The sequence below is a fragment of the Lissotriton vulgaris genome, chromosome 3_1 (genome assembly GCF_964263255.1).
Source record: "Lissotriton vulgaris chromosome 3_1, aLisVul1.2, whole genome shotgun sequence".
NCBI classification, from domain to species: domain Eukaryota; kingdom Metazoa; phylum Chordata; class Amphibia; order Caudata; family Salamandridae; genus Lissotriton; species Lissotriton vulgaris.
In genome coordinates this window covers 634,601,795-634,621,532 of record NC_141689.1, presented here as the reverse complement: position 1 = coordinate 634,621,532, position 19,738 = coordinate 634,601,795, and the positions used below count along the sequence as shown (strand labels likewise).

Below are 19,738 nucleotides of genomic sequence, written 5' to 3'. Positions count from 1 at the left end.
GATTTGTACTTTACAGAGATTAGAGATGCAGGCTATCAACAGCAGTCTGGCTATGGGTGGATCATGCATTCAGCTTCCCAACCTGCAAGTAACATACGCAAATGTGTAGGTGTTCAGGTGAGCTTTTTCTATAACAATGATTAATTGTACTGTAAATGCGAAAATGTGAGATACAATCAAAGAAGAAAATGTGTAATTAAAGCCTACTTGATAATGTCAAATTCTGATGTTAAGGGCAAACAATGTATGAATCACATGGGAAGTCAAAAATATATTCACATCCTCAAAAACATAGCACCCTCTATACAATATTTTTAGAAAGCGGTCACCTCTGCTATGCTGCAAGCTGTGGCAAGTCATTCCTTAGTTAGCTGCAATAGGTTTGCAATGGGTATCTTTACTGTAAAATGTAGATCAATGTTTATATTCTTTTGCTGGTTCAAGGTGAACTTTGATGCTGCAGAGGTTCTCTTTCCTGTTCTGGAGATCAGTGCTAATGTGAACGTTTCGTCCTTCATTTTTATGCACCCAAGGAAATGCACACAATATAGAGAAATCTATTCAATGTATAGTGGGTTAACAGAAAGTTAACCTTTACAAAAGAAATGTATAAAAATTGGCTGACAAGATAGGTGTACACATCGCCTTATACTTTCAGTGCCAGGCTGTAGTAAGGACTGGCTTCTAAAATTGCAGGGTGTTATAGAAAGTCTTTCAGTATATTCCCTTGGGCTATTTAAACTGCCTTGTTGGAACATTGACTATCGCCAGTGTTGACTACATCAATGTTCCCTAATTAGTGTATCCGTCAGTCATGATGGATTGTGTCTTGGGTCTGCAAAGTAACCCACATCCAGTTTAGATGTCTCAATTCAAGAGCCACATTGTTCTTGCATGCGATGTGCCTTACACACGAGAATAGGAACACAGCTGTCCCTCTACACTTTCTATAAACCTATGAATGGTTTGGCATTGCCAATAATCAAGAGGAGAAAAACACATAATCGGGGCTCAGTTTAGGATTTTACAAACGGAGTGAAATTTATAGAGTTTATCACAAATGATTAATTGTAAGAACAATATAGTGGCCTGACTTGGAATATCAACCACTGGGAAAACACCCAGGAGTTATAGGAATGGGACAAAGGTTGACTTCATGGCTGGTTCGGCTCAGGGTTCTCATGGTCACATAGATCATTTACTACTACAGAAAAATAGTATTCTTAGATTGGGCCAGACCATTAATTTTTATCATAATTTTAGCAAATATATTTAGAAAAGACTGTTAAACTATGGTTGAGTCAATCTGATTTGATACACATGCTGTAAAGTCAATTGTTTGGCCACATTTCAAAGAAGAAATTTTGTGGACCTCCTTTACCCTTTTCAAGGACTCCTAGAGCGTGAGTTTAAATTGTTTGCTATACTCGCTTGGCTTGCTATACCATCCTTCATCTGGAATTGCATAAATCTTTGAAAACCTGAAGGTATCCAAGAGCAACTCCTTTCCTCCAATCTCAAATAAAATTTGAAAACCATCAACAAAATACACTCAACTCCCCTATGATCGCTCCAAGACAAACACAGACATCAACCTCAACTATTCACACAGCAAGTCTCTTGTTCTAATACCCTTCTTGCCTCTAACACGTTACCCCATTAATACTCAGTTTCCCTTCTATGGCCATGTCTTAAACCACTTGCCTACCCCCTTTAGTTCAGGCAACTGAGTCATTCTTGTAGAAACAAATACAATACTGCATGCCATCAATGTAAATCTGGGCCACGTCCCCCACGCCACGTCCCTACTTATCAAGAGCACAGCTTTGAGCAGTTTTTCATGATATACTCTGGATAACTTATTTTCTGGAGCTCTCATCAACCTATATCACTACCCGAGGAGGTCCTTCATAGTTGAATCAATGTAAGATTTTAGATCACTTCTTCTCTGTTGCTCTCATCAACCTATGCCACCACCCATGGGAGTCCTACTAAATCAAAATATACTTTACTTTTCTCTCTGTACTGTGGTGACCAGCTCGCTTCATGCTATTACATACAATATTTTCCAGTCCTGGATGTTTCCCTTGCAAGTAATTGTTACCAGGTGTGCTAGTCTAATTAGGTGATTGTACACGAACCAAGACTACAGTTCCCAAAATACATTAGGTGGTGAGAGAAAAGCCCTGTACTGATCTAGAGTGAGGTAGTCAACCTAGTCTGTAAACCCCTTCTCTTGAAGATATCATCTTCAAAGTGCAGATTTATTTAATTATATTATTGTCTTTACCATGTAGATGTCTAGGATTGATGTTCCTTGGTTGTAGAGTGAGGGAAGGTCACTATGTAAGGGCAGAAGAGAGTGGCATCACAAAAGAAGGAAACTTAGCAGGCAATGGTAGAGACCTGGAATGGAGTATATTAGAAAACAATAATCATTATTAAAATAAATGATGTCAAGCAGAAACTTGAGCATTATATCTTTAATGTGAACTAAATACCTTGATTTTATTTTTTAGTATCTGTCCAGTTTACAAACTGGACAGAACTATGAACCTCAATGATTTAGAGAGTAAGAAAATCGGGGGGAAAAGAACCACAGTAATTTGCAGTGAAAAATATAAATGTCCTTAAAAAGCACAGACCTCTCACCCCTCTGCTGCCATTCATTGATGTGATGAGTGGACATCTTAAAGGTTACTTCACAGTGCACATGGATAAATCAACAACTACAATGTTGATCATTCAGAATGACTCCATGAAAGTGACTAGGAATGCACATTATTTACTAAAATTCTATCTCTGCAGACCAAAGACAAGAAATGTCAAAGACCTTAACATGGAAACTATTAAAAATATCACAGGTCTGTGTACACAGTGTTGGTTATTGTTTGTCTTGATAATCATGAGCATTGCAAATTGAAACGCTTCGTAGAACATTGCAATGATATATATGGCAAATAGTAGGTTGTGTGTCTTCCTTTTATAGTGGGCAATGCTTTGTATTAAATAAGACATATGATACATATTTTCACAATGGACCACCTAAAAGGCAGTATGTGTAATGGAATTCAGGGTGTTGGATGTATTCCATGTTGGCCCTCAGTGTGAGGATGATGAACATTTAAAACACCCTTGAACACAGAACATGAAGGAGTGGCCCTGAATTTAATTGGTTGGGATTTGCAGTGGAGTGAAAGTTCTAAATTAGGAGGTGGCAGAGGATGACGTGGGTATATCAAAGAGACTGTGGTTGTTGGACTGTAGGGTCAGGAAAGGTTACAGCAGCGGAGGTTACAAGAGAGGTAATTCATGGAGGTACTGCTGATGGTCATGTGGGCCAAGGAAATAAATTTATAGAGGGCTTTATTTTTGCAGATATCAAACTAGCTTCAGGTGAATTGGAGGAGGTAGAGTCTGTCAGGGATGTTAAAAAAGGGCACTTATGGGAACTAAGTTGAACACACTGTGGGGTGGGAGTCTCTTAAGTTATCGAGTTTGCCAATTGTAGGGTTGTTCATGATAGATTTGTCTGTCTGAGAGTTAAGTTGTGTGCACCTTTCTGATATGTATTGCCTGGTATGTGGCTGTGGTGTAGCAACAATGAAAGACTTCAACCACATGCTAGAAACAAACTTAACTCATGGCAGAAAGGCATGATGAACGAAAATATATCCCTTCCACCCAGTGTAGTTGTGGCAGAAAAATAAATGATCTCATCCATCCTAGGAGTTAGGGCTAGGAAGCACAGGTGTACACGTAATAGAGGAAGGAGAATCAATGAAAGGAACAAAAGATCTAGACTTCGTGTCGGCACTCGGAAGAGGTTGCACAATGGAGGAGGTATGTTTGTTCTTTCCTGCTCAATCAGTAGATGTATCAGATACATAACATTTATAACTAGACATTTGTTTAGATAACCATCATGAATTACTGTTGCTGCACAAAAATATCAACATATATTTCAGTTTTTTCACCACGTTTCTCTTGAAGTGTTAAACACATTGTGGTGCACCGTCTAGAGTATATTCTCATTGTGTTGTGTAAATCAATCCAATGGAAAGGGTATGTTGTCTTTCTCCATTTTTGTCTCGTAGAAATGCATGCTCCGCAGTCACATGAGGCAGTCTTTACCAAGAGACATTAAATGAAGTTATTATAGGCATGCTGTTGGATTTCCAATAGTTTGATGAAATATCAAAGGATAGGTAGTAGATCCTGCTGCTGTTATATTATAGACGAGCTGTTTAAAAATAATTTGACTTGCCATTTTGAATATGCGTAATATAAAAGCAAAATCACAAGAGTAATTAACGAAGGTGAATGTTGATACTGTAGTATCTCTCAGAAATCCTTGATTTCAGTCATCTTGCGTCGTATTTGCTTGATGTCTTTCTGAAATTTCTTGGTCTCTAGTTTCACTTTAGTTTCTTGTATTTGTTGGAGTGATGCAATGGAGTCTTGAATTGATTGAAATCCTATTGAAAATAAAGGTACATTAGTGAATTAAACCCTGCAGCGTTTTATGTTAAGATCAGAAGGGTTGATTATATGTAAATTCTATCCATAATGCATCCTAAACAACAAAAAAGGTTTGTATACTACACATTTCAGTATGCCAAAGTGCACTGTAGCTTGAAATGCACCAATGGAACAATAAGAAAGACAACCAATGGTCAATTAGGTAACTCTATAAGTAACACATTAAAAAAGAGCCATTCATCTTTCTTTCATTGCTGCTCCTGCTCATGTTACCTATTGGGGTAGCTTACTTGCGGTCTTCATTTATTTGACATTTAGAAAATAACTGTTGCCTGAGTTTGGCAATGTGGCGTTACAATTCTATTGTTAATGGTTTACTGTGTCTTGGGTTATTTTTCCGTAACATGCTGCTAGGTTCCTTCATTGCTGGTGTGAATAATTTTGAGGTATTTATTTATTTATTTATATTCTTATAGCGCGCCTGAATCAGCCCCGAAGGGGTATCTCCGCGCGTAGCTTCTGTAAGGGTTGAGAAACATATTAGGGGATGACAATGTAGGGAAGCAGAAATAAATTAATCTAGGGTGAATAGGTGTGCTTTTATTTTTTTCCTAAAAGAGAGGAGATTAGGAATTTGTCTCAACTGTGGAGGCAGGGAGTTCCATAGCAAGGGGCCTTTGAGGGAGAGTGCCCGTCCTCCCTGTCTTGCTCTGGTCACTCTAGGCACCTGCATCAACATGGTGTTACTGGAGCGCAAGGCACGTCCAGGAGAGTAAGGGACAAAAATGTCTCTTAGGTATTTGGGACCGGACCCATAAATACACTTATGCATTATGCAACATAGTTTGAAGTTGACGCGTTGTCTCACCGGGAGCCAGTGAAGGTGAGAAAGGAGTGGGCGTGAAGGGGTTCGGGGGGGGGGGCATTCAAGATGAGTCTTGCTGCAGTGTTCTGCACCACCTGCAATCTGCACAGTTGTTCTTGATTGGCAGAGATGAGTAGACCATTGCAATAGTCTACCCGTCCGATAACCAGTGCTTGTACCAGCGTTTTCCTGTGGATATCGGCAGGAAGGGGAAAATGCGTCGTAGGAGACCAATTACTCGGAAACACGTTCCAGTAACTTGACTGACATGGTCTTTTAATATCAGTGTTTGGTCTAGGCGCACTCCCAAATTTTTGATGGTCTGTTTTGGCGCAGGGACAGGTCCTAGCTCAAGTGGCCACCAGTCCGGGGACCAGAGCAGGGTGGCCCCTCCAAACAACATGACTTCGGTTTTAGTCACATTGCATTGGAGGAAGTTCTGGGCCATCCAACCTGCCACAGCTCTCATACCATTTTGAAAGGATTGCATGACTGCAGGTGTGATGGTTTGGAAGGGAAACAACAGCTGGGTGTCATCAGCGTAGGAGATTGGGGAGAACCCGTAAGATCTTATGATGTCCGCCAAGGGGGCCACATATATGTTAAATAACGTGGGGCTCAGACATGAGCCCTGTGGCACTCCCTTGCTGAGCTTCCTACAGATAGATTTGTGGGAGCCTAATTTGACACCTTGTTGCCTATCTGCAAATAAGCTTTCAAGCCACGCAAGGGCAGTCCCTTTTACTCCCACCTCCCTCAAGCGGCCGAGAAGGATTTTGTGCGACACCGTGTCGAAGGCAGCGGACAAATCCAATAGCACCAGAATCACTGAACTCCCCCTGTCAAGTGACATCCTGATGTTATCAGTTACTGACAGGAGGGCTGATTCGGTGCTATGGTTTGGCCTAAAACCAGATTGGGAGTGGTCTAGGCCGCCCGCTGCCTCAATGTAATTGGACAGGTGCGCGTTGACATGTTTCTCGGCCAGCTTGCTTAAATATGGTAGGAGGGAGATGGGCCGGAGGTTGGAGAGCTCCGTCCAGGGGAGAGCAGCATTCTTACGGATGGGGTTCACCACCGCTCTTTTCCATTCAGTTGGTACATTACCCTTCTTCAAAGACTGATTAATTACATCTTGAATGTGGGGGCCTAACAGAGTACTAAGGGAGGTTAAAGTTTTAGCAGGAATAAGGTCATCCGGGGACCCGGATTTTACATGGGTCATTAATGTAAGAAGCTCTCTATTATTGATAGGAGGGAAGGTAGTCAGCATGAGGTTAGTGTTTTCAGTGGGGAGGGGGGCAGTCACAGTGCCATTGTCTGTTTGAGATGCTAAGATTTTATCATAAATGGATTCTATTTTGTTTTCAAAATATAGGGAGACTTCCTCGCATAGATTTTGTGAGAAGTCATCTGGACTTACACATGCCATAGGCTTGACAAATGTCTCAAGAATCCTATAAAGTTCTTTTGGAGAATTGCCAGCTTCCATGAGCTGTTGGGCTATGTTGTTTTTACGGGCAGCTTTAACGTGTTTATAGTAGTTTGTTTGGGCTGCACGATGGGCCTTCTTGTTATCCTCTGAGTGGGATTTTCTCCATCTCTTCTCTATCCTCCTACATTCTTGCTTCTCTTTTCTGAGAGCCTCGGTGTACCATTTTTCCTGTTTGGCCACAGGAAATTGCCTAAATGCTTTCAGGGGGGCAATTTTGTCAATGGCTACAGTAAGTGATTCCTGAAATATAGTTAGGCTATGTTCCACTTCATCAGTATCCTTAATATCGGGTTTTTCCCATACCTTTTGTAGTGCCTCCAATGTGGGTTTGTGCCATTGTCTACGCATAGTAGGGGGTAGGGATTTTTTACAGGAGCCTTTGTTAATTTTAAAAATAGTGAACTCTAATAAAAAGTGATCAGACCAATCTAGTTGGGTCGGTTTATTGCAAGATATATTATCAAAGTTAGTGTATATCAAATCAATGCAATGTCCGCCTTCATGTGTGGGACCGTGATTTTTTTTGTGTGAGGCCAATGGTTGTCAAATCAGCAGACAAGCTTTGGTCTCCGTGGATTCAGGTTGGTCGGTATGTATATTAAAATCCCCAAGAAGAAGGAAATCCTCATTGGCCCGTATATGTGGGCCTAGTATCTCTAAAAGAGATATAGAGAAACTAGGACATGTAATTGGTGGTCTATAGATAAGTGCTCCCTTGCTGGTCTTTCTATTAGGGAAAGTGATTCTATAAACGATTATTTCCATTTCTTTACAGCATTGTTTGTCTAGAATATCCAGTTTAAGGTATTCTTTGTAAATTGTAGCAATGCCGCCACCTATTTTTTCAGGGCGGTCTGAATGGTGGAGTTTGTATCCCACTGGTACTCCCAGGGCAATAGCAGATGTCGTGTGAGGCTTTAACCAGGTTTCAGTAATGAAACAAATATCCGGAGTTAGGGAATGTACCAGGTCCCAGATCTCGATTTGGTGTTTGGGCATTGATCGGGCATTTATGAGAATACAGTGCAGATCATCAGATGACGTACTTGGTTTGTGTGAATCAAAAGAATTAATGGTGGAATAATGGCATTTTAAACATGAAAAGGGTCCTTCAGGACAAGGCCAATTATCACTTGTATAGCAAGGAGAGATGGGCTGCCTTAATTTTAGCAAAGATGATGCCTCATACCTGATGTGTTTGGCCACACAATTGGGCGGCATAGTGGGGACCCGTCGCCCCGTCAGCGCGTCCTGTCGCGGACAGGCGCAGACGGGCAGCTCTTTGGCTGGTCTTCGGCTGAAATGAGGCTGCGCGCAATCGCTGCGCGCTTCCTGTGAGGCGAGGGCTAAATAGCCCCCTGGTAACAGCTAGAGCGCTGACCGCTCCCGGAAGTGCCTGGCCCTCACCTGTCCGCCCTCCACACAACGGTAAAGAATTACCGAGTCGGACCGAGGCGGGCAGGAAATGGGATCGAGACCAGCACTCCGGTAGGTTACAGGAATTAAAAAAGTATTAAACAGTTAGTGACGCGCTGATCGCTAAAACGTGCACAAGTATTTTAAAATCAAAGGGAGTCTTGAAATGCGGCTATGTTAAAGAAGCTCTGCAATGTCACTCTAAAGATTGTCTTCCCGGTCAGCAAGCTAGCGGTATGAAGACACTGCCACCGTCTTCCACCGCAGCTGCGCTGTGAGAGGCTCCGCCTAAATAGCCCCCTGGTAACAGCTAGAGCGCTGACCGCTCCCGGAAGTGCCTGGCCCTCACCTGTCTGCCCTCCACACAATGGTAAAGAATTACCGAGTCGGACCGAGGCGGGCAGGAAATGGGATCGAGACCAGCACTCCGGTAGGTTACAGGAATTAAAAAAGTATTAAACAGTTAGTGACGCGCTGATCGCTAAAACCTGCACAAGTATTTAAAAATCAAAGGGAGTCTTGAAATGCGGCTATGTTAAAGAAGCTCTGCAATGTCACTCTAAAGATTGTCTTCCCGTTCAGCAAGCTAGCGGTATGAAGACACTGCCACCGTCTTCCACCCTTCCACTGAGGGGTAGCTGTTTCTAAAGAAGAAAAGAGAGCGGCAACCTATTCTGGTTTTCACATAAGTGTAGGAGTTGTAGGTCCATCCGGACCCCGAATAAAACTAGGTTTTGTGTACCGGCTGGCAGTGGCGGCTGGTGACATTTGAAACAGGCGAGGCGTAAAATGATTGTCATACTGCACCGTAGCGAGCGAGCTCGAACAACCTAAGGGGAGGTTGAAATTTTTTGAAGAAAGAGTGGACAAATGGTGCTTTGTCATGCACATTTGAGGTCACAGAAACCCCTCTTGACTAATTTGCAAATGTCCACTTTCACCACGCCAATGTTAATACCAATGAGTGGCTGAACGAAGTGCTGCGCCTGACCTGCACAATGACGCCGTAAGAACCAGAAAAGGGGGTGGTGATGAACAGAGTGTCTGAATTAAGCAGACCACTCTTACCCAGTCCAAAGATCAGGGCTTGATCCATCACCGTTTTTTAGCTCACTGCACCATCCCAGCTCAGAACCTGGCTACATGCAAATTAGTCTGTTCCTGTCCCAGTGCATGATGGGAACAGGGCAAACCAAACTACCAAGCCAATTCTTATACTGGGAAGGAAACAAGCTTCCGGGGACCGGTTTCTGGCATTTCAGCCGTCGTTGGCCCGGCTTGCTTGAATCCTGATGGTGCAATGAGCAAGGGACTCACATCTGAGTATACCCTTCCACGCTTATGGTGGACAAAATGATTCAGAAAAGGGGGTGGTGATGAACAGAGTGTCTGAATTAAGCAGACCACTCTTACCCAGTCCAAAGATCAGGGCTTGATCCATCACCGTTTTTTAGCTCACTGCACCATCCCAGCTCAGAACCTGGCTACATGCAAATTAGTCTGTTCCTGTCCCAGTGCATGATGGGAACAGGGCAGACTGATTTGCATATAGCCAGGCTCTGAACTGGGATATTTCAGTGAGATAAATAACGGTGATGGATCAAGCCCTGATCTTTGGACTGGGTAAGAGTGGTCTGCTTAATTCAGACACTCTGTTCATCACCACCCCCTTTTCTGAATCGTTTTTGGCCACTATAGGTGTGGCAGGGTATACTCAGACATGAGTCCCTTTCTAACTGCACCATCAGGATTCAAGCAAGCCGGGCCGAAGACGGATGAAATGCCAGAAACCGGTCCCCGGTAGCTTTTCTCCTTTCTGGTGAAGAATTGGCTTGGTAGTTTAGTCTGCCCTGTTCCCATGATGCACTGGGCCAGGGACAGACTGATTTGCATATAGCCAGGCTCTGAACTGGGATGGTGCAGTGAGATAAATAACGGTGATGGATCAAGCCCTGATCTTTGGACTGGGTAAGAGTGGTCTGCTTAATTCAGACACTCTGTTCATCACCACCCCCTTTTCTGAGCCGTAAGAACCAGGCATCCTGTCTTCCGTGGTTTTACTGCCCCCATAAGAACAACATTTCAAGTGCTCAGTGATAAGGCCTGCCAGAAATGCTCCATCTTCTACAGATGGGTGGCTCAAAGTATTCAGAAAAACTCCACCTTGTGACTAACATAACTGAACATGTTGGTATTGTTACTAATTACAACCAAACCGCACTGTCCAGTGTTTCACATACTGTTTTCAATAAACATTATTCTGCGGAAGACACGTACGTTATTAAAGCTAATAGCACCTGAAATAAACATGCAGTATAACAAATACAAAAAGCTGTCTTTGTGTACTTTGTCACCAGAACCCCTACTGCGAAGGAGCATGCATATCCCTGAAAAAAATATAAAATTTCTCTCTCCACACTCTCTCACACACACACACACATGCAATTACACAAACACCACACGCACACACGGCACTTCGAAAATTAAAGATTTCGCTAAATCTTTAATTTTCGAATAAATTGCAGAATAAAAACGATGCTCATGCCTAAACAAGATTGAGAAAGTGAGCCACAGTACACCATCTAAACCAGAGTGCCGTAACACTCTGACATCACAATATCTGTCTGGTTTCCTATAACCCTGACACCACAATGTTCTGTTCCATGACCCATCATGCTTGGACAGCACAATGTTCTCGTCACATCACATGACTTTCCACCCTCTGACATCACTTATTCTACATATACTGATGCAGGAAATGACTGGTGGGATTCCGTTTATCCACGTGAACATCGCCTTAGTTGCACGTTCTAATCTATTATATCCCTACAATTTTGGATGGCATTCCACTTTTGTCCAAGTCAAAATACTTCCATGCATAGAGGCTCACATGGCACAGTGAGCACTGGCAAAGCAATGTTCTCCCCTTTCAATGCCATTACCTGCCCCTTTGCTTTGCCTGTGTTAATTGGTAACTCTGTCCCGCATTTAGCAAAAACGAAAAAATGCATGTTTGCTGATATGGAACAGCATCACCAAAAACTAAAAAAACTTATATAAGCCAAATATGTGCACATGCTTCACCATCCATGCGCACACTGCGTTATGATGCGTTGGCTATTTTTTCTATCTTTTTTTACTTTTAATTTACTTTTTCCAAGATGGCAGATGCCAAGTTTGGAGTGGTACAACATTTTTTTAAATAAGTGTGGAAGCGCACTAAAAGAAAAAGGAGTGACCTAGGAACAAATTGCAGCTATCAGACCTTCAAAAAATGTTTTCATGAAAAAGAAAAGAAAATGTGTCATGAGGGAAAGGGAGCACAGGAGGCATTTGCAAAAGACTCAACATCGGAGCAGAGCCAGGGAGGGTGGGGAAGCAACAGGTAGTGGGGGAACAAGGGACACATTGATGACGAGCTGGAGAGACTAAGGCACAGAGAGAGATAGAGAGGGAATGGGAGAGACGTTAGGCTGTGAGGAAAGGTCCTCGGAAAGTGCTTTGAAGGAGAGACATTTTCCAAAAAAGATTTATCACACGCCTAAAGCTTTTGAGAATTATTAAATACCTTCTTACAGAGCACATAAAACAAAAGGCAGACAGAATTTAAATGTATAACTTTAGGACTTGACTTTTCAAGGAATTATAGCTGTAAAGTTTTGAAGCATTAAACTGTAATGCATTAAATGCCCGTGTGTCTTTTGTAGCAGCAATATAAATTCCTAGCAATAATTCTGGCTGTACAAAAATCAGTGGGGACTATATTAGCTTGGTAAATGGCAAAGCAAAGTTGTATGTTTCCAATGGCATTTAACATTTGTCAACCCTCTGAATAATGTTACATTATGATTTTATTGATTTCAAGCTTCTGGTGCCCCCCTCCTCCAGTAAGCAAAGCTTACATTTTTAGCATTTCGCGGTAGCGTTTTTTCCCCACTGTTCTGTTTTATATTGTCTGGCCGGCCTCATGACAGAAGGAGCATTCCTTCAGGTTTGTGCTTGCGAGAAAGGTCATTTTCTCACAAAATGACTGAAGGAAGGAAGTAGCCCACGAAGAGCGCTGTAACCCCGAAATATCTAACGAAATAAATATACCCGCCTGCCCACTGCGAGCCTGATTGTGTTTTGCAATCAGGATGTGTTGGGTAAAGCGCGGCTAGGCCGACGGCGTTAATTGGGGTCCGTGGGGTTGAGCACCCGCGTCGAGCAGTGGGGCCTGCCAGTGCTTCTCCGCTACGTATCCTGGGTGGTATTCAACAAGTCCATTGACTGGTAGATTTGGAATGACAAACTGTTTGCAATTAGAAGTGTCATGATGACACAAAGGCGCTTTTCACCCTAGCCCTGGCCCCCCACCAGGGTGATAGAGATGGAGTCCGGGGTCCTTGCATGGAGGGCCCTGCCTGTCTCCACTTGTATTTTGTAGTCAGCCATGTACTCGAGAGCAGCTCTGCGGTCCTGGGCGAGAGTAGCTGAATTCCCTGCTTTTGTAAGGAAAGGAAAGGCAGGGCCGACATCGGCCCTGCCACAGTTATGGGGGGGCGCACTGGCCCCCACCCACCCTGGGTCCCCTGGTGACCCGGAAGTGATTGAGTCACTTCCGGGTCACAAAGGGAACAAAGGCCAGGCCAGTTAGATCCGGCCTGGCCGATGACGGGTTAAAAGGCCGTGGAGCGCGAGAGTCTGCCTCTTTCGCAATCTTCGTGATGAGTTCCTGCCAGTTAATGGCTGAGCCTATTTCACAGGATGGTGCTGGGGCAGTTGTTGGTGGTGAGCTGTCCAGTTTGGGTCCTGTTGCTTCTGCGTATCTCCTTCCATCCACACGCGCGTTGCTATGGCTGTTTGTTGGGTTTCCAGTTGGGATTCTGTCTGCCAATGCGGATTTGTAAGTCTTCCTTTGTCCCTGGTCTGTTCCTGTTGGGTGTAGGGAAGTCTTTTGTAGTTGGGGGGGTTTGCGTGGTCCATCCTTCTTTGCCTTCTGCAGGTAGGGACAGCCGCGATAGCTTGCTGGGTGGGGTCCTGTGCAGTTGGCACATATTGCTGGTTCGGTTTCTCAGTTCCTTGTGCATTGTTTAGAGGTGTGCTCGCCTCCACAGCGTACGCACTTTGGTTTCTGGTGGCAGAAAGCAAAGGTGTGCCCCAAGCGCTGACAGTTCTAACACATGACCGGCCCTCGTTTCCCTCTAGGTGCTTCTGTAGTGACGGTGCAGCTGCAGAGCAGGGTGACTGCTGAGGGGTCAGCTGGCTTCCCATCATGGCTTGCCGACAGGTTTACAACAAAGAGGGGACATTTGTTGTTCTTGTCTGCTGGAGAGGCACTCTATGCCATATTTTTGACTGGAAGACCAAGTTCAGATAAGTCCTTAGTGATGTGCCCAAGTGATGCATTTGCTGGGAGCCCCCATATTACAAAGCGCTGGGCTTTTGCAGAGGTCATTGAAAAGGTGTGGTACTCCTTTTTCTGGTCTGTAAGTATGCTGGTCACACTCCTGTAGTCATCTGGGGTGGTGAGCATAATCTTGGCGTGGTCCTGCCTGGGCTTGATTGTGAAGGGGGAGGTGCAGTGTTCATCCAGTAGCTCCACGAGGTCCTTGTGAGTGGGTAAGTTCTTCAGGATGATGGAGGGGGATCCGTAATCGCCTTGTGGGACCTGAGGAGGTCTCTGGTTCAGTTGCCTCATGGTCCTGAAGGTGGGTGTCGCAGTCCTGGGTATGTTGGAGAACGAGTTTGAGGTTGCAATTGTGGGGCTAGTGAGAGGTGCGTGGGCAAGCTTTGCGACTTTTTTTGGCGAGCTTGGAATTGCACTGTCTCTTTTTCTTAATGCGCCATTCCATGTCGCGTCTGCCTCCATGGTCAATTGATGCAGCTGGATGGGGGTTAAGGGGTTTAGGCCCTTCTCCTGTTCCTGTTCGGCACGCAGCCTGGCCCTGGTCAAGCCAGGGAGACACAGACCCAGCACCATAAAGGAGTGGGAGAGAGGGCAGAACGGGCCGGACCGAGACACTCCCGCCGAGAATCGAAGTGCAAGATAAATCAAGCAAAGCGCAGCAATGATAAATTAAACTGTAATCTGAGTGCAAAATCAATCAGGAAGTGAAGATGAATTCAGCAAGCAGAGCGAAGCAGGACAAAATGAAATCTGAGTATCCAAGCGCAAGCAGAGGAATTTACTCAACAAACAGAGCGCAGCAATGAAAAATTGCAATCAGAGTACAAGAACAAGCTAAGGAAACAAATCAAGCAAGCAGAGCGCCGCAATGACAAATTGCAATCAGAATACAAGATCAAGCTGAGGAAAGAGCCAAGCTAGCAGAGCGCAGCAAAGACAAACTGCGATCAAAATGTAAAGTCAAGCAGATGAAATTAATCAGGCAAGCAGAGCTCAGCAATGATAAACTGCACTCATGATACAAGGTCTGCCATGCATAGGAAATGAGGCAAGCAACAAAGCAGGGCGGAAAAGCTCCAACCAGAAATCAGAGTAAAAATGAATCAAACAATGAAGCAGGCTAAATCTATCTACCAGGCATGTTCTCTCGATGCTGCGAGTGGGATTCAATCCCCCATCGTGGCGGCCATCCGAGAAATCAGTTGCAGCAGGAATCCAATCATCCTGTAACCAAGTGGATGGGGATCAGCTGCAAGCAGGAATCTTCAGAAATCCTCATCTCAGGCAAATCTAATGGTAAAAATCAAGTCATCCGGCACCAAATGGAGGATGCGAGTCAGCTGCGACGCAGCTGCGACGTCGTCATAGAAATCGAATGAATCATGTGAATAAATCGAAACAGTACTCGAATGAGAATCGAATTCCTGTGGGGACAATGGTGGCGAATCTTATGTCCGGACTTTTCCACAGTGAAGAAAACACCCGCAATGGCAGCAAAATCTAAAGGAAACTCCGTCTTCTTGATGTGGAATGCTAACAGCATTCAGAAGAAAACTGCAGAACTCCTGCACCTGATGGAAACCATGGATGTGAGTATAGCGCTTATCTCAGAGACCCATCTCCAAGGAAGCCAGAAGCTCAAATTAGCAAACCACAGGGTGTACCGCACAGATCACCCCAATGAAGCCAGGGGTGAAGGAACAGCAGTCATTGTCAGCACAAAAGTGAAGCACTACGAGACTGCACTACCAAGCAACCGGCGTACAGATCCAAACACCTGCAGGCCCTTTACGGTTGATTGCTGCCTACTCACCCCCAGGGAGGCTAAGCCTGAGGGACTTGGATGCTTTATTGGACCACCGCATCCCGACACTAATTGGAGGTGACCTTAATGCCAAGCACCAGTGCTGGAACTCTCTCACAGCAAACAGCAATGGACAAGCCCTACTTGCCCACTGAAAAGAAGGAGGACTTTGTTGTGGCTGGTCTGACTCAAACAACACACTATCCAGGATCTGCACTGAAGAAACCGGATGTTCTGGACATCGTCATCATGACGAGTCTCTCCCAGTCTATGGAGCTTGAAACCCTAACAACGCTGACGTCCAACCACAACCCAGTGTTGATCACAGTGGGAGATGTACTTGAAGACTAGCAACAGGGCACCAGGCACAACTTCAAGAAAGCGGTCTGGAGCCTATACAAGAAAAGCCTGGAGAAGACACGGGTCCCAGGTCCCCTACGCTGCATCGAAGACATTGACCAGGCAGTTCACCACTTCACAGCTGCAATCCACACTGCTATGGAGCACAGCGTTCCCGAGCAGAAACTCCAACGCTGCTCTATCTACGACCTCCCGAAGGGCATCAAGCAGTCAATAGCTGATAAGAACAGAGCCCAGAGAGAGTGGTAAAGGAACCACACCCCCGACCTGGTGAAAAAGTACAATGAGCTGACAAGACAGCTTAAGATGCAAATAGGCCAGCACAGAGGGGAAAAATGGGAAGCAGCTACAGCTAACTTGAAGGACTCAGACAACTCTCTCTGGAGAATGACCCGACGCTTGACTGGGAAGAAGGAACCAAACCCACCGATACAAGGGAAGACTCACTTGGCATGCAGCAACAGGGACAAGGCTAAGGTCTTCGCTGACACACTGGAGGCATCCTTCAGACCTAACCAGGCAAGCAGACTGGCAGCGGAAGTCGAGCAAGAGGTCACCAAGCACCACCGGGAGCACCCACCAGAAACAGAAGCTGCAATCATTGAGGAATGCTCAATGGGTGAATTACTGGCCCTGCAAAGACTCTAAAAACAGCAAGGCACCAGGAAAGGACAGAATAGTCAACCAAGCCATCAAGATGCTCCCAGATACCGCAGTGGATAATCTTGCTGAGATATTCAACGTGTACATGCAGCACCAGTATTTCCCTAACGCCTGGAAAGAAGCAAAAGTCGTCGTATTCCCCAAGGCTGGGAAACCACTGTGAGATCCTGCAAATTACTGCCCCATAAGCCTCCTATCTGGCCTATCAAAGCTCTTCGAAAAAATTATCCTCGCCAGTCTCGTGGACTTTGCGACAAGCGAAAACCTCCTTGCCAAAGAACAGTTTGGGTTCCGGAAAGACCACTCAACCAATCACCAACTCCTCAGAGTTGTGGACATCATCAGCCATGGATTCAACATCAAAAAGTCTACTGGAGTAGTCTTTCTGGATGTAGCCAAAGCATTCGACCGAGTATGACATGAGGGACTGCTTTACAAACTTATCAAGCTCAAGTTTCCAAACTACCTGGTCAAGCTGTTGTCTAGCTACTTGTCAAAACTGACCTTTCACGTGGCGGTGCGAAAAGAATGCTCATCGCCACGTCCAATTCTTGCTGGAGTGCCTCAAGGATCAATCCTAGGACCATTCGTCTTCAAAATATTCACAAACAACATCCACACTGACCTAAAGAAGACTGATCTTGCCCTTTACGCAGATGATGTTGCAGTCATCTCCCAATCCTTCAGCGACAAAGAAGTGGCTAAGAAGTCTGCAGACTCTCCGAATGGTACAGCAACTGGCAGATCACTGTGAGCACAAGCAAAACCAAAGCAACATTATTTACCAGGAAGCTGAACAGAAAACATCCACAGATCCTCCTCAATGGGGATGAGATCAAATGGGCAAACAGCAGATCCTACCTGGGGGTGACTTTGGGCTCTAAACTCAGCTGGAGAAACCACATAGAGAAGACCTGCCAGAAAGCAGCAGCCAAACTGGCTGCATTATACCCAATCCTGAAGACCAAGTCGATGCCCATGCTGAGCAAGGTGCGTGCAATCACCACAATAATTCGACCAACTATGACATACGCTTCACCAGTTTGAAGTGGCTGCCGCACGCAGCTTCGGAAAGACCTACAGAGACCACAGAGCAAGGCCTTACGGATTGCAGCAGGTGCTCCTATGTTCACACGAACAGCAGACCTCCACAGAGACCTAGGCATTGCGATGTTGGACGACCATCTCCTCAAACTCAACAGGACATTCTACAAAGGATTGGATCAAAAAGAAAACCCACTGATCAGGAAACTCGCAGACATCTCTACAAACCCATTTAACCGCTACCCGCGGCCCATCGAAGCGCTAACCTTGTGAAACTGAAACAGCAATGCAGCATCCAAAAACTCATCACTGCCTGAAGGTACATGGTCTGGGACTACCGGCCACCCCCCGCCTTACTACACAGATTGCATTACTTAATTCAACAAGTCAACACATGGGTCTTTGGAAGGCAGGGGGTCCGGGACCCCCTGGCCGTATTTATTAAAATATGAAAATAAAATGAAAATTTTAATAAAATAAACATTTTGACAATTATTAAATGCACATTTCAGAACATTAGATTACATCCATTTTGACATTGTATGATGGGCTAACCTTAACAAATATCTAGTACAGCGTGTTTCCTAACCGAGTCTAACATCCTGAAAAATAAATGCATTCTAATAATTAAGTCGGACGGCAAGGTCGCTAACCGGTGTCAGATCCTTTACAGCTACGCTCTCACGTTCGAGATGCGCATGCGCAACCCAGGGCACGTTTCACCCACGTGCGCTCCCCGAACTCCATTAAACCATAACAGGAGGGCCCACACTTGCTCACCTTGATGACGTCATAGTGTCTGTGAGGGGTGGCTACCAGCCTGAGGAAAGCGTAGACTCCCTCCCCCGCACCCTTCTAAGTAATGGATATCATATCCTGCCCCTGAAGTTCTGGGAGAGACCAATGGCCCCTCCCGACGGGCGGCCCCTTTCATGAATGGGCCCGCCCCCCCCTAAGGACCTTAAAATGCTGCTCACCGATTATGACCTTACCGCCAGACCCACATAATAAATACGACATTGCTATTCTAAGAGGAAAAAAGGCCTAAGGAGAGAATTAGTTAAAAACCACAGCAAAGCACCAAAGCATTTACATCCGTACATTTTCCTGTAAACGGGAAAAAAGGCCTAATGAGATAATTAGTTATAACCACAGCGAAGCGCCAAGCATATATATATATGCACATTCCACCTGTAAACGGGGAGAAAAAGCCTAAGGAAGCCAGCATTCCATTCCTATGATCCAGTACATCACTAGACAGTATACCTACCATTGTCTTTACCCAATTCCGCTAACCAAGGGGATGGAGGGTGGGGAAAATTAAAGAGCCCCACGGTGGGGCGAGGAGCGAGCCTGGGGAGCGCGGGCACAAAGAGGCCGCTTCCCGCGCTCCCCAGGCTCTTAACCCCTTCGTGGTCGCGGCCCCGCCCCCCCCGGCCCGGAAGCGCACAACTACTTCCGGGGCGAGGGGGCGGGACAAGCCACCACAAAGAAATCGGGATATGGGAGGGGCCGGGCCCCGCCATGCGTGCGTGGGGGCCGATTGGCCCCCCCTTTTCTCATGGTCTGGGACTACCGGCAACCCCCCGCCTTACTACACAGATTGCATTACTTAATTCAACAAGTCAACACATGGGTCTTTGGAAGGCAGGGGGCCCGGGACCCCCTGGCCGTATTTATTAAAATATGAAAATAAAATGAAAATTTTAATAAAATAAACATTTTGACAATTATTAAATGCACATTTCAGAACATTAGATTACATCCATTTTGACATTGTATGATGGGCTAACCTTAACAAATATCTAGTACAGCGTGTTTCCTAACCGAGTCTAACATCCTGAAAAATAAATGCATTCTAATAATTAAGTCGGACGGCAAGGTCGCTAACCGGTGTCAGATCCTTTACAGCTAAGCTCTCACGTTCGAGATGCGCATGCGCAACCCAGGGCACGTTTCACCCACGTGCGCTCCCCGAACTCCATTAAACCATAACAGGAGGGCCCACACTTGCGCACCTTGATGACGTCATAGTGTCTGTGATGGGTGGCTACCAGCCTGAGGAAAGCGTAGACTCCCTCCCCCGCACCCTTCTAAGTAATGGATATCATATCCTGCCCCTGAAGTTCTGGGAGAGACCAATGGCCCCTCCCGACGGGCGGCTCCTTTCGTGAAAAGGACGAGGTGGGTGGCAGCCGCTCGCACCGCAGCTGACCGACG

The 19,738-nt window shown here is 45.3% G+C and overlaps 1 protein-coding gene across 2 annotated transcripts in view; it reads right to left on the bottom strand.

Moving 5' to 3' along the window:
- Positions 1–566: 566 nt before the first annotated feature.
- The window catches only part of FAM81B (family with sequence similarity 81 member B), a 750,896-nt gene continuing 731,724 nt past the window's right edge, over positions 567–19,738 (bottom strand). Inside the window, exon 9 of one of the 2 annotated variants that reach the window (XM_086960923.1) lies at positions 567–4,478. In XM_086960923.1, coding sequence (XP_086817049.1) covers positions 4,345–4,478 — 134 coding nt within the window. In that variant the 3' untranslated portion in view covers positions 567–4,344. The remainder of the gene's footprint in view (positions 4,479–19,738) is intronic. The other variant, XM_086960924.1, reaches the window with a different exon arrangement.